This window comes from Toxorhynchites rutilus, chromosome 2, assembly GCF_029784135.1.
Source record: "Toxorhynchites rutilus septentrionalis strain SRP chromosome 2, ASM2978413v1, whole genome shotgun sequence".
Lineage (NCBI taxonomy): Eukaryota > Metazoa > Arthropoda > Insecta > Diptera > Culicidae > Toxorhynchites > Toxorhynchites rutilus.
This window is the reverse complement of record NC_073745.1, coordinates 4,719,718-4,733,267: the sequence shown is the minus strand read 5'-3', so window position 1 is coordinate 4,733,267 and position 13,550 is coordinate 4,719,718. Positions and strand designations below refer to the sequence as shown.

The window sequence follows — 13,550 nt, the reverse complement described above, 5'->3', positions numbered from 1 at the left end:
GAGAGATGCAATAATTCCAGAGGAAAACGTCAAATACAATGATCGTTTGACAATTGTTCCGCTCATATAGTTTGGTAGTCCTAGGCATCATATCAAACGTAAAAGGACGGTTACAAATTTACTTGTAACGAAAAACATAATCTATTACAATACATGAACTGATCTTACTTGGTAACTGTTCAAACTTTTTGCTTACAAAGCAAATATGTTGAGTTCAATTGCATTCGAAAATTGTTTCATTCAATCGATAAATTTAATGAATGAAATACAAATTCTTACAACAACTGTTTACAACAACAATTTAAGATAACTGTAGTCCCACGTCAACCTTGCGGTTATATCAGAGATACATCCCACCCATTTTTTAGTTGTTTTTGTTGGAACTAACATCAGAAATTCAATTATGAAAAAAACATTTTTACCATCAAATGTTTAGCGATAGACGGGAAAGTGGTATCTATATTGCCACCAACATTTTACGTTAGCCCTTTTACGGGCAGACGGCAGCTATATTGCCACCAGCATTTTATGTTAGCCGGGCAGTGGCAACTATTTTGCCACCAACTTTTTCAATGTTTTTAATTGTTTTGCGTATTGAAAAAACATGTTTTGTGTATTTTAGCATGTGAATATGTCGTTGTATTGTAATTTGTGTTGATTACATGCCTAGTTCTCATGATCCATTCGAGGGTTAACGCAGGACTACGCAACTATTACCAAGGAACAAGGAATTGTGACATAAACACAAACGAAAAATACCAATAGAACGCTTTTTTTTCTTTCTTCATTAAAGAGATTTTCAGCCAAAAGCTGGTTCATCTCAAAATAGAACGCTTGATTTGATACGCGCGGTGAATTCGGGATAAAGTTTCAAAAAGATACGACCACTTGGTTAACTTATTCCATTATTGGGAGATTCAAGAATCACTATCACTATTATCATTCAGTTCACAGTATTTTGCTAATATGGGTAAGCAGTAAAAGCTATGTGAGCAAGAACACGGAACATGTGAGCACTCTTATGGAAGACAGTAAGGAAGATCAGGAAAAGAGAAATAGAATGTAATCGCTGTGTTGTCTCAAATTTCATCAAAAACTCCGCAGAATACGGCCAAAAAAGAATCCAGGACGAAATATGAATCTGTCAGAGAGAGATGTGCATCACATTGTCAAAAAAAACATCGAAAACAACGATGAGTTGCTCGAAAAGCTGAACTTAAGTTTGACGTCATTATAATCCGACAGCCCTGGGTTTGCCCTAATCGTTCTTAACACCTTCAAATGTAGCTTCCGATCCTCAGTTCCACTACGATGCTTGCTATGATCCTGCCGAGCGATAATGCTTGAGAACGCTTCACACGATCGGTTTCAGCAACTTTGCGATTTTTGAAGTGGATGTCCAAAATTAATTTTTGATATTTTCGATTCGTGACTTCCATCAAATATAACTTCTTTGAAACAAAATTCATCGTGACAAAGTTCTCAGCGTTGAAAGAGGAATCATTACGGAACAAACTGCTGTCCAAACATTTCAGATCCGACCTGCAGTGAAATAAACAGTGCGTCCGGATATTAAATGACTTGAGGGCCGGGAGGTCAGAGCAACGGGCTAGACAGTGAGAAAAAAAACCTAGTGGAGATTTACATCATCACGCGAAAACATTAGTCAAGACCGGCCGTATCGAAACAGCAAGCTGTAAACCAGAAACAAAGGCTGAAAGTGATGGAGAGTGAAATTTATCCGGCGAAGCAAAACATAATGAATCCTCTGCACAACAAACTTCATCTCCAGGACGCTACGAAACCGGCTTCATGGAAGCCCCTAATCCCCCTGCCACAGTCGAGATCCTCCAGCCATCGCTCAGCAGTCGTCCTGGCCCTGTGAGTGGGGTCAGAGAAGGGGTCTTCCACCACGCTGTTCTCGGCAAGTACGACAGTGTTTTTAGTTCTTCAGATTCTCATCCGTTCACTGGTTCTAGCGATGCAACCAATGTATGGTTGCCACCACAACCCGTTGCTGCCCCTGTCGATTGTGTTTGGCTGTACTACCAAAATGTCCGAGGTGTTAGGACTAAAATCGACGATTTGCTTTTGGCGGTTACGGACTGTAACTACGACGTCATCATATTAACAGAGACTGGATTAAACGATTGTATCGATTCTCTGCAAATCTTTGGATCGACATTTAACGTTTTTCGTTGTGACCGTAGTTGTATAAACAGCAATAAAACGTGCTTCGGTGGCGTATTAATAGCGGTTCACCATCGCTATTCTTGTACGCAAATCCACACGCCTCACGGGGAAAGATTGGAACAGGTGTTTGCCGTCATTGTCATCGGAAGTAAACGATTAGCAATCGGTGCTGTGTACATCCCACCTGATCGTAGTCGCGACGTGGAGTTGATAGATGAACATGTGGCCTCTGTTCGTGATCTTTGTGACAATGCTACATGTGTAGATCAGGTGCTGCTTTGTGGTGATTACAACCAACCTCGCCTACAGTGGTTGCAGAGTGCTGGCGGCGAAGTTTTACCAGCAGGAGCTTCGACGGTATCTGCGTCGAGTGCTGCTCTGATCGATGGAATGGACTTTTTGAATTTAAGTCAAGTCAATTGGCACCGCAATCAACTGGATCGAACTCTTGATCTTGTTTTTTGCTCAAATGGCTGTAATGTAATCGTCAATACAGCTGTGGTTGCACTGTTACCCGTGGATACGCATCATCCACCATTGGAAATATCTCTACCAGTACCTCGTACGTGCCAGTACAGTGACGGGTATCCTGTTGCCGATGATTACACCCCCGATTTTGGAAAAATCGACTACGATGCACTTGGTTATTACCTCCCCACTCTTGACTGGACATACCTGAATGCCTGTCAAAATGTTAATGAAATGGCCTCTGATTTCTGTTTTACCATTCAACGTTGGTTGCGGGAGAATGTACCCCACAGAAGACGTCCAGTTTCGCCTTCTTGGAGTACGGCTTTACTGCGACAGCTGAAACGCGAAAAAAACGCCTGTCAGCGAAAACATCGTGTTCTACAATCGTCTGACAGCAAACTCAGGTTTCAACATGCAAGTAATGCGTATCGTAAGCTGAATTCAACTTTGTACAAGGCCCACGTCTTGAGAATGCAAACCAATCTACGACAAAATCCGAGAAACTTTTGGAAATTCGTCAACAGTAAGAGGAAAAACTCAACTCTCCCAAGCAACGTGCTCTATAACGACATCGAAGCGAATACTCATATTGAATGCTGTGAGCTTTTCGCCAAGTTCTTTACATCCGTGTTTGACCATATACCAGCCAGTGAAGCTCAAGTTAAGTTTGCCTCCATAGGTGTTCCTTCGGACGTCATAAGTTTGACGACGTTCGTGGTCACTCCTGCCATGGTGATCTCCGCTGCAAAAAAATTGAAAAGTTCGCTTTCGTCGGGTCCTGACGGCATACCATCGGTATTGTTCTGCCGCTGCGCTGCTGATCTAGCCGAGCCACTTTCTGTCATCTTTACCCGATCACTCAATGATGGAGTATTTCCTGAAATTTGGAAGGAGTCTTTCATGTTTCCTGTCTTCAAAAACGGTGATAAACGAAACGTCAGGAACTATCGTGGAATAACAAGTTTGTCGGCTGCGTCCAAGCTATTTGAGATCATCGTCAGTGAAGTTATTCTTACTCAATCCAAGCGTTACATCTCTACCGATCAGCACGGCTTCATGCCCGGCAGGTCGGTCACCACGAATCTGTTGAACTTCACCAACACCTGCATTACTGCTATGGAGGGCAAGGCACAAGTCGATGTCATCTATACCGATCTGAAGGCGGCTTTCGATAGGATCGACCACAACATACTATTGGCTAAACTATCACGTCTCGGATCATCTGCAAAACTCGTGTCGTGGATGAGATCATACCTGACGGAAAGAAAACTGCGCGTTAAAATTCATGGCTGCGTTTCCTCGTGCTTCTGCAATTCTTCTGGAGTCCCTCAAGGAAGCAACTTAGGCCCTTTGTTGTTCATATTATTTTTTAATGACATTGCTGCGAAATTAGGGTTGAACTGCAAATTAATTTATGCTGATGATTTGAAAATATTCTGCATGATCCGTTCAGCTGAAGACTGCCAACGCTTGCAACATTTGCTGAATGTGTTTGTTGACTGGAACCATCTAAACAAACTGATTATCAGCATACCGAAGTGCTCCGTCATGACGTTCCATCGTTCCAAAAGTCCGTTACAGTTTGATTACTGCATCGACGGTGCTTTGCTTGAAAGAGTTGAAAAAGTTACTGACCTCGGAGTAGTGCTGGATCAGAAATTGAACTTCAACGCTCATTACACCTCAATCATTGCTAAGGCAAACCGACAGCTCGGATTTATTTCGAAGATTGCGAAGGATTTCACTGACCCATACTGCTTGAAGTCCTTATATTGCGCTTTAGTACGACCAATTCTCGAAACTGCAGCCGTTGTTTGGACTCCAAATGTGATTTTCTGGAATTTGAGGATTGAGCGTGTACAGCGAAGATTCATCCGGTTGGCCTTGCGTCATCTACCTTGGCGCGATCCATTGAATCTTCCTGCTTACCCGGATCGATGCAGACTTTTAAGCCTGGACACTCTTGAGAGAAGACGCAGAATACAACAGGCAATTTTCGTATCAAAGCTGTTCAATGGGGAAGTTGATTCTCCTCGGCTACTTTCATTACTGGACCTTCGTGCTGCTCAACGACCTCTCCGACAGCGATCTTTGCTACAGAACAGATTTCATCGTACTTTATTCGGATACAACGAACCGTTGTCGTCGATGATTCAAACTTTCACATTGGTGGAGGATCTATTTGATTTCGGCGAGACATCCAGCCGCTTTAAAAACAGATTAACTAGTTCGTCGATTGTATAAATAATTGTACTATATTATTATATATTTATTCATTAGGACCACAGATATCAGATGAATCAGATTTAAATAAATAAATAAATAAATAAATAAACATGGACGACGAGACGTATTTAACGCTGGATGGCAACGACTGACAGGATACCTGCTACTTTACGTCCCCGACCAAGGAGGTAGGCTCCGACGTGAAGTACATCTCCCGAACCAAGTTCCCAGAGAAGGTGCTTATGTGGCTAATCATCAGCGAAAAGTGGATGTCGAAGCCGCACTTCTTCCGTTTGGGACTTGCGGTGAACGGAGAGATTTACAGCACAAAATGCCTGCCGGAATTTGCCTCCTCTATCCAAAAATATCATCCGGACGAGGATGTGGTATTTTGGCCGAAACTGGCCTCCGTCCATTACGCGAAGAAGTTGCTGCACCCAAAATTAATTTTTAGCTCATGTTTTGTCATCCCAATTAATGACATAACATAACAGAAAATGTCATGACTCACAAATACTGGTAAGCATTTGTATAATATACATGGTACAGCAATATAAGATTAATACGAGCAAGCGAAACAAAAGACAAAAAAGCTTTCCCCATGCTTTGCCACATACACGGCCCAGACCGAGATAGATATTGTTCTCCTTCATGCGCTCCTTTCTTTACTCCCAACTTCATTTTATAATCAGGTGCAATACTATCTCGTATTTGCTGAACAACTTCTTAAGTACCATTAGCCATGTGGATAGCGTGGTCGTGTAAATTAGCTTTGCATTCCAGCCGGCTTAGGTTTGATCGATCCCCATTGACGTCGAATGGACTTTTTTTTTTTGACACAATCCCAAATGAAATGAGAAAAGAAAACAGAATGAGATGTCTGCACGCATACATACAAACCATTTTTAAGCTTTCAAAATAGCTCATTATTTGCGCATTTGACTATCTTGCACAGGAAATGGCATCTTTTCTGCCAAAGATGAAATGTTTCCTGCCAACGCTTGTTTGGGTGTGGAAGAAATGAACCGCTTGAAGATAGATGTTATTCCGAAGTCCGCTAACCCTTCGAACGTCCCCCAGCTGCGTCCCATCCAGATTTTCTGGTTGAACTAATAAAAAAAAGCTACGAAAACACTGAAAAACATGTAAACAAGATTGTTCTCGACAGCAATGAAGAATGTGACGGGAAATATTTTTGTAACATCTTCAATAAAATTATGTTCGATGGGAAATGTGTCACATTAAGTTATCTTTTGTAGCTTTTTTTATTCGCAAACCGAAAATTGTCCATTTTTTAAATGTAAACGTAGGTAACAATCTAGATTAAAGAATGAAATAAAAAGTGGAATATCTTAGTACTTGTGAATAAGTTAGCTAATTGTAAATCCAAAAAGAGATGAATTAAATTAAATTAAATTAAACGAAAAAAATCAGTGTTTCAGAGTCACTCTGGAAGTGCATGTTGAGAGATTTTTCAATTGGCCTTTTATAGCAGTCCTTATAAGAGCTAACAAATAAATTTCGGCTTCGAACTCTGTGGGTCTATAAACCCAATGAATACGCCTGTGTACTTTCTCAACAAAACTCGAGACAGAATTTTTCGCATGGACCGTGGTGAAATTTTGAACGTAGGACTACGTTTTCATTCCCGTTTAGCTTTCTCAAATCCACTTGTTCATTGGTTCCGAAAATTTTACACAACTTCAACTCTTACAACTCGTTTGTAACTGTAACAAACAGCACTTTTCAAAGCCTCCATTTGTAATCTAATCATTTGGAATTAGTGAAATCTATGAACTTGTGGACAATTAAAAGAAATCAATTCAAAAACGGGGAAACTTGGTAACATCCATACCTCTCACGCAGAGATCACGAGTTCAATTATCACTCCCGACATTCTACCAAAAATGGAAATAAAAGAACGAACCAGCCGAAATGTGTTGAAAGTCACTATAATAGAGAGAAAAAAAAAAGTAGGGAGTTCTGAGCCTAGGGGCACGGGCGGAAGTTTGACGTAGGACTGTGATTGTTCAGAACACTTGGTTATTTTAAATGTAATTTTTTTCATTGCTCAGAAATCCGTTAGTTTAACTCTTTTGAAACTCTAAATAGTAGCCCTAAAAAGGGCCGTTTGTTGTATGTACTCATAACCTTCAAACGGTTTGTAACGAACAAAGAATGACAATAAGCTTCTGGCAGGAGTTTCAACTGTCTAACTGAAAATGAATCATGAATGGTGGAATGGTAGATGAAGTATATGTGAATCGGTAAACAAAAAAAAATTATATCGTCATTGATTACATTGAATATTAAATTTTTGGGGAAGGAGTGAAAAAACAAGCTGAAAATATTCACGATTTCGTGATATTTTGAGGTAAAATACACATGAAATCATGCAGTTGCTTTATTTTAAATGGATAGCTATGTTATTGTGAGTTATTTCCATTGTCTTATTCTTATTATTAGGCATCGAGAGCAGTAGCTTTTTCGGTGAAATAATGTTCGTTTGCAGACTATCACAATCAAGTTCTACTGCACAATCTATCATAGAGTCATTGAGAATTATGAATATGAGTCATGAAGAATATTAATATTTCATTTCGTTTCATTTTTGTGTTGGGATGCCCGCTTCGTTTCAGTTTTACCTCGCAGGTAGTAAAAACGTAAAGTATGGCGAGTTTCTTGCTTGGTGGACTCCATTTTTGACGCGCTATAACTTGAGACTGAAAAGGACAATCACAACACTGTCAAAACGGCACTTGTAGTACAGATTTTCGTCTTTAAATAGCCGTATAGTATGACCCGATGCGATAAGTACAGCACAAGATATGTTTGAGTGTTGCCATATATTGACAATACACGACATTTCTTTTTCCCCAACCCATACACGGGACACGCTTTATCAACAAAAAATATGCTGTTTAAAGATAGCGATTCTGACGCCAGTTGTGAAGAGCGCGAAGAAACGCCATTACAGATAAAAGGTACTGAATTAGGAGCGTTTTTGGATCAAAACTCTTGTTAAAAGAAATGACAACAAGCTCTCCATAGAAACGTTCGCCCACATGTTGCGCTTCTATGAAACTTGTTACTCCAACTGTCTTAATCGCTATTCTTGCCCCCCCCCTTGATTACCACTTTTTTCGATCGATGTCTAACAAACTAGCCGAGTGGTACTTTATTTTACATTCAATATAATGATTTATTCCAAAACTGTAAACAGCACATTGCTACAAGGGTTGTAACTTGCTTGGATCTAAATAAGAATTTTTGGAACTGGGGGCAACCTGTCCCAGTATTTGCGATTCCCAACATCAGGTAGCTCTGTAGTTCTTGATATTAGAACTTAATATTACACAGCTGAGAAAAAGATTTAATCAGTAACAGAGCAGTGAAATGCCTTAGTCTTCTAGCGATAAATTTATTTTATTTTATATTTTATATTTTAATCGGCATAATTTCTGCTTTTCCAAATTTCTGAAAATAAACCGGTTGGCGTAAAATATTAAAATATGCTACAGAAAAATAATTTTCACACCAATAATCACCGTTTCAATGACCCTAATCCATGTTTCGTTATTCCATTACGGGGTATTACACGTTGAAAGGGCTTATTCTAAAGTCTATCGAATACCTCTAGATAATACGATTATCCCAATCCAACATTTCATCAGAAGTAGGCCATTCCAATACCCATCATCGCCATTGTCTGCACGTCAGTCAGTCAGTCAGTCGGACACAGACATAGTCCACTAAGTGGCTGCCGACCTGGAATTCGCACGCCCTAGTTAACCACATTCTCTTGCGCACTTCTAATCCTATTTATTGCCAACTTCAACTGCTGGTTTTCCCTCTCTACTCTACGTTTTCAAGAGGAGACCACACAGTGAATAAGTATATGAATATATGTGTGCATCCGTTTTTTTCCCGAGTTTTTCCAAATGCCACTCTAGCGAGCGTGTGAGTCTCGGGTTGAGATCATAAATTAAAATTCCACTTGACCGGTCCACGGTTCGGCCCAACCACCTCTGGCCAGACCGCCAAATTTCGACACAAATATTTTGCACCGTTTTTTACTATATTCCCTCCGATGCTTTGGTCATTGAGCTGCTTCAAAACTTGAGTTACCCGCGTCTGCCACTTCAGACGCGAGGGGTAAAGTGTCAGGATTTCAGAGCGGAAGAGCGGAAACCACCTCCCGTCTGGGAGTCGTCAGTAGCGTAATGCGTTATTTGTTGTGTACTACATAGTGTATGATTTAGTTCACACGCCCAACTCGCTCACGCTCAGTACTCACCTCCAAGGGGATCAGTTTCGTCTACGCGGATCATTTTGGTTTATTTTTTTGCTCACACTTCTGCTGGCTGCTTCTCAACTGCTGCTTGTCGGCAGTGTATTCGTTGTTGTGGTTATTGATTCCAAGGGTGCCAAAAATATATCCGCGCTTTGGTCGTTCGAACGGTAAAAAATGTGTGCACTGGACTTGTTCACTGTTTTGGAACTTATTTCATAAGCTAACTTATAACACTAGGAAGCACAATCTTTGAACTGGTTGGATCTGTTTCCTCTGTTGTTTATACACTTGTTCTGCTGAAAATATACACATACACACACCTTTTTCACTAGCTATTGTTGTTGTTTTTTTGACTTGCATTGAAACGGGAAAATTCACCAGATTTTAGTTCAGTGTATTTTCTAAAGTAAACATATGGTTTAGCGCATCATTAGTTTTTTGACGTTGCAGGATGTGATCGAAGCAGACTTCCTAAATCATTCATTGAACGAGCTTCTGAAGGAAATTGGAATCACGGTGATCGGTGTGTTGATTAAGATAGAAATGCTCAGCTCTTGTTGTGGATCGGTTTAGGAACATTTTGATGAGGTAAGCACATTGTTTCCAAGATGGTAAATAAAACAGATGTACAATGCAAAAATTCCTAATAATTTATCGATCGCAAACAATGTTATCTTTAAACACGTTTCTTTTCGGAGGATAAATATTGATGCATTCTGTTGTTTTCGTTCAAACCGCCAAACAACATCGGGCCAATTTGCGCAGAAGACCTGTTCCGAAAAAATGTAAGATGTTATGTAAACGAACAAACGATTTTCACTGAAATTCCTTTAGGTAGTGAGACCAAACGAACCGTTAAAACTCCCTGACACATTCCTCATCGATCAATTGTAAGAGCCGGACGTCTATTGTTCGTGCTCTGTTAGCAATAAATCGAAGCTGTTTTTTTCCTTTTTCTAAAATGGTTTTTAGTTGTTTTTTTTTCTGCTTTCGTCGCAAGTGAAGTGCACCAAGAGCAACAGGAAGCGCCTCTCTGGCAAGCCCGGATCGGTGGCCTGTTCATTCGTTCCACTGAACGCCGTCAACAAAACAGAGAAGTACAACAATAGATTTTGCCGTCGCGCTATAGTGTTTACCTTGTAGCGCGCGGCTTTGTATCGCTCTCTGAATAGGGGTGTTCAAGGTTGTTCGGACACTTAAAATTAATATTTTTGACGTAGGACTACGTCTAACCGGAAGATATAGGGGGTGAAATGGAAATCTAGGCACTGAACAAGTAGGAAAAAATGCAAGATTTGGAACGCTTATAACTCGAGCATTTCTCAATAGATCGCAAAGGTTTTTGCAACAATTGATAGGAAATATATCTACGCATCTATCATAACGAATAACATTTCATTTTTCTTGAGATAAATAATTGAATAATTGTGAAATATCAAGCATTGTCCATATACACTATGTGCCCATTTTTGATTGGTCCATTTTGTGCTCCTCAAATCGTACCGACCAAAACGGGCAACCAGAGCAGCAGCAAAATAGAATGAAGCACGATTGGAAAGGAAGAAGAAAAAAATGAACTAAACATTGGTCGCAGTCTCACACATCCGTAATTCTCGAGCCAGCCAGTCAGCTTAAAAATCCCGCTCCGCTGCCGTAACGATCATTCTCATTCAAACCGTACACCACATCGGTTCGCATCACAACACATCAACAAACCAACCCAAGCAGCCATGTCTGGACATGGTAAAGGAGGAAAAGTGAAGGGAAAGGCAAAATCCCGCTCGAACCGTGTTGATCTGGAGTTCCCCGCAAGGGTAGCTAGGCCGAGCACGTTAGTACCAGTGCAGCAGTCCACCTAGCCGGCGTTATATAGTTTCGGCCGCCGAAGTGATCGAGTTAGCTGGCAAAGCTGCTCGCGACAATAAGAAAACCCGCATTCGGAACAGACCACATTCGGTTCGGTGGACATCAAGACAACAGGCAGTTGCAGCGAGTGGCGAGTGGCAAACGCAATCGCAAAACGGCATCAGGTAGCAGAAGAAAAAAGTTTGTTCTTTATAAAAACTGCTTTGGTGGCAAATCCAGAACAAGGCGGCATCGAGGGCGTTCGAAATGGTTTTTTTCAAAACCACGAGTACTAAGTTTTCTAAATTGGAACCATTCCATAAAACAAGGCGCTTTTCAGGGCCATTAAACCTTCCAAAAAAGAGTTTAGGAAATACAGTTCAATGCTTTCTAAAACAATATCCAAAATAATAATAAAACACAAATTGATTTTTTCATAATTTGTTTGCCAGGATATGATGAGTATGTGAATTTGGCAGTTGTTCTGAGCTTATTGATTTTCACCAATTCTTAAATTGCTTCTAGATTGAAAGTACAGTAATTTACACTTATCTCGACATTTAACTAATTGGACGGACATGTAATGCGACATATTTAGTTGGACACTTTTGTAAACATAGAGTTCGGGGTCCAAATTATGACCCCACATTGAAAGTTGACACTGTACCACTGTCATCGCAAATGTTCAATTACAGGTTAAAATTATCTCCAATCCGATACTGAGTGGTGGTAATGCGACGTGCCATTGAATGTAATTTACTGTAAAATATGTCACAAGCTGGATGGGAAGAAATTTTCCAACTGTGAAAGCTGTGGCGAGTGGCAAATGCAATCGCTAAACATAAAGGTTTAGCCGAACAAGATGGGGATATCGAGTGATAACAAAACAATAAACTTTTTAGATTGAAGATAATTTTGTGATCCTGAAAAGGACCCTTTTTAGCCTGCATGTGAATCCAACGAGCGAACAAATCGTAATGAATGTATTTTCTTCTACTTCTTCTTTTAGGCTTTAAGAGGGTTTAAACTTTTCAGTTCATTCGCCTCTATGAATGTATTTTTTGCCATCGCTCCCTTTTAACGCTCATTCGTTCGTCTCGTTGGACTCGCCCCTCTGGCTGAGTCTGCCGATTTGTCTCTATCCTGTGAGTGTGTACCGCTAGAGTATAAAACACGCGGACCCCAAAAAAATATCTTATTTTCTTTCAAACCGTAAACCCGTGTGGTTGTACGGCATCGGCATCGTGGACGTAACAAAGGAGGACAAGTTAAGGGAAAGGCAAAGTCTCACTCGAACCGTGCAGGTCTCCAGTTCCCTGTTGGTCGCATTCACTGATTGCTCCGCAAGGGTAACTAGGCTGAACGGATTGGTGCCGGAGCACCAGTATACCTAACAGCGATTATAGAGTTTCGGCCGTCGGAGTGCTCGAGTTGGCTTGCAAAGCTGCTCACGACAATCAGAAAACCCGCATAAAGAACAGAGTAGCTTCGGTTCGGCGCTCATCAAGGCAACAATTAGTTTCAGTGAGTGGCAAAGTGTTTCTCCGGCACGTCGCATTAAATGTAATTTACTGAACAACATGTCACAAGCTGGATAGCAAGAAATTTTCCAACTGTGAAAGCTGTGGCGAGTGGAAAACGCAATAGCTAAACAGGAAGGTTTAACCGAACAAGATGGGAATATCGAGTGATAACAAAAACACAACACCAAAGGTTCTTTTCAGAACCATCAACATATTCATAAAGAGTAAACAGTAAACTAATCCATTTTTCAGGTAGATAGGTAGGTATTCACGTAGGAGAAGAAAATAAAACAATATATTTAAAATATATATTTAACAAAAGCTGTCCCCTTTGTATAGTCCTACGTCACTCCGGTTATGTCCCCGACATTACCCACCCGTCTTTTTTTTTTTGGAAAGTAATTTTAGTTTTGAAATATTTTTTTAGTTTACGTTAATTTTAAGTCTAAGTTAGTTTTAAGTTGAGTTTTTGCGCGCGCGTGTGTGTGTGTGCGTGTGTGTGAGAAAGTTTTTTTTTTTGTTTTTCATAGACGGTTGCGCACCGTTTGCGCAACCGTTATGGCGTCTGCTGATGCTATTGTTGCGCGGACGCGCTATTACCAACAGTCCTCAAAGGCACCATGGGTTGTTTTCTTTCGGCCCAAGGAGAAATCGTTGAGAACTCTTGACATTTCAAGAGATTTGCTGCGTAAGTATCCGGATGTCTTGATACGTAAAGAGAGACCGGACAAACTGCGTGTAGAAGCACCGACTTTTGATGTGGCGAACAAGATTGTTGACCACGAGATTTTCAACAGGGAGTACCACATTTACATCCCTTCTCGAGATGTGGAGATAGAAGGCGTAGTCTCCGATGCGAGTCTGAGTGTTGAAGAATTGAAAAAAGCATCGGGTTGTTTAAAAAACTCCCTAATTGGTGAGCTTGTGAAGATTCTGGATGTTAGGCAACTACATGCAGCATCTTTGGAAGACAACCAAAAAGTCTATAAGCCTTCACA

The 13,550-nt window shown here is 40.6% G+C and overlaps 1 protein-coding gene across 10 annotated transcripts in view; it reads right to left on the bottom strand.

Annotated features, from left to right (window-relative positions):
- The window catches only part of LOC129767416 (death-associated protein kinase 3), a 62,375-nt gene that overhangs the window by 36,020 nt on the left and 12,805 nt on the right, over positions 1–13,550 (bottom strand). For 6 of the 10 annotated variants that reach the window (XM_055768307.1, XM_055768302.1, XM_055768300.1 and 3 more), the window contains exon 2: positions 9,188–9,480. In XM_055768307.1, coding sequence (XP_055624282.1) covers positions 9,188–9,221 — 34 coding nt within the window. In that variant the 5' untranslated portion in view covers positions 9,222–9,480. Of the gene's footprint in view, positions 1–9,187; positions 9,586–13,550 lie in introns of all 10 variants that reach the window. The other 4 variants (XM_055768305.1, XM_055768301.1, XM_055768304.1 and 1 more) reach the window with 3 other exon arrangements.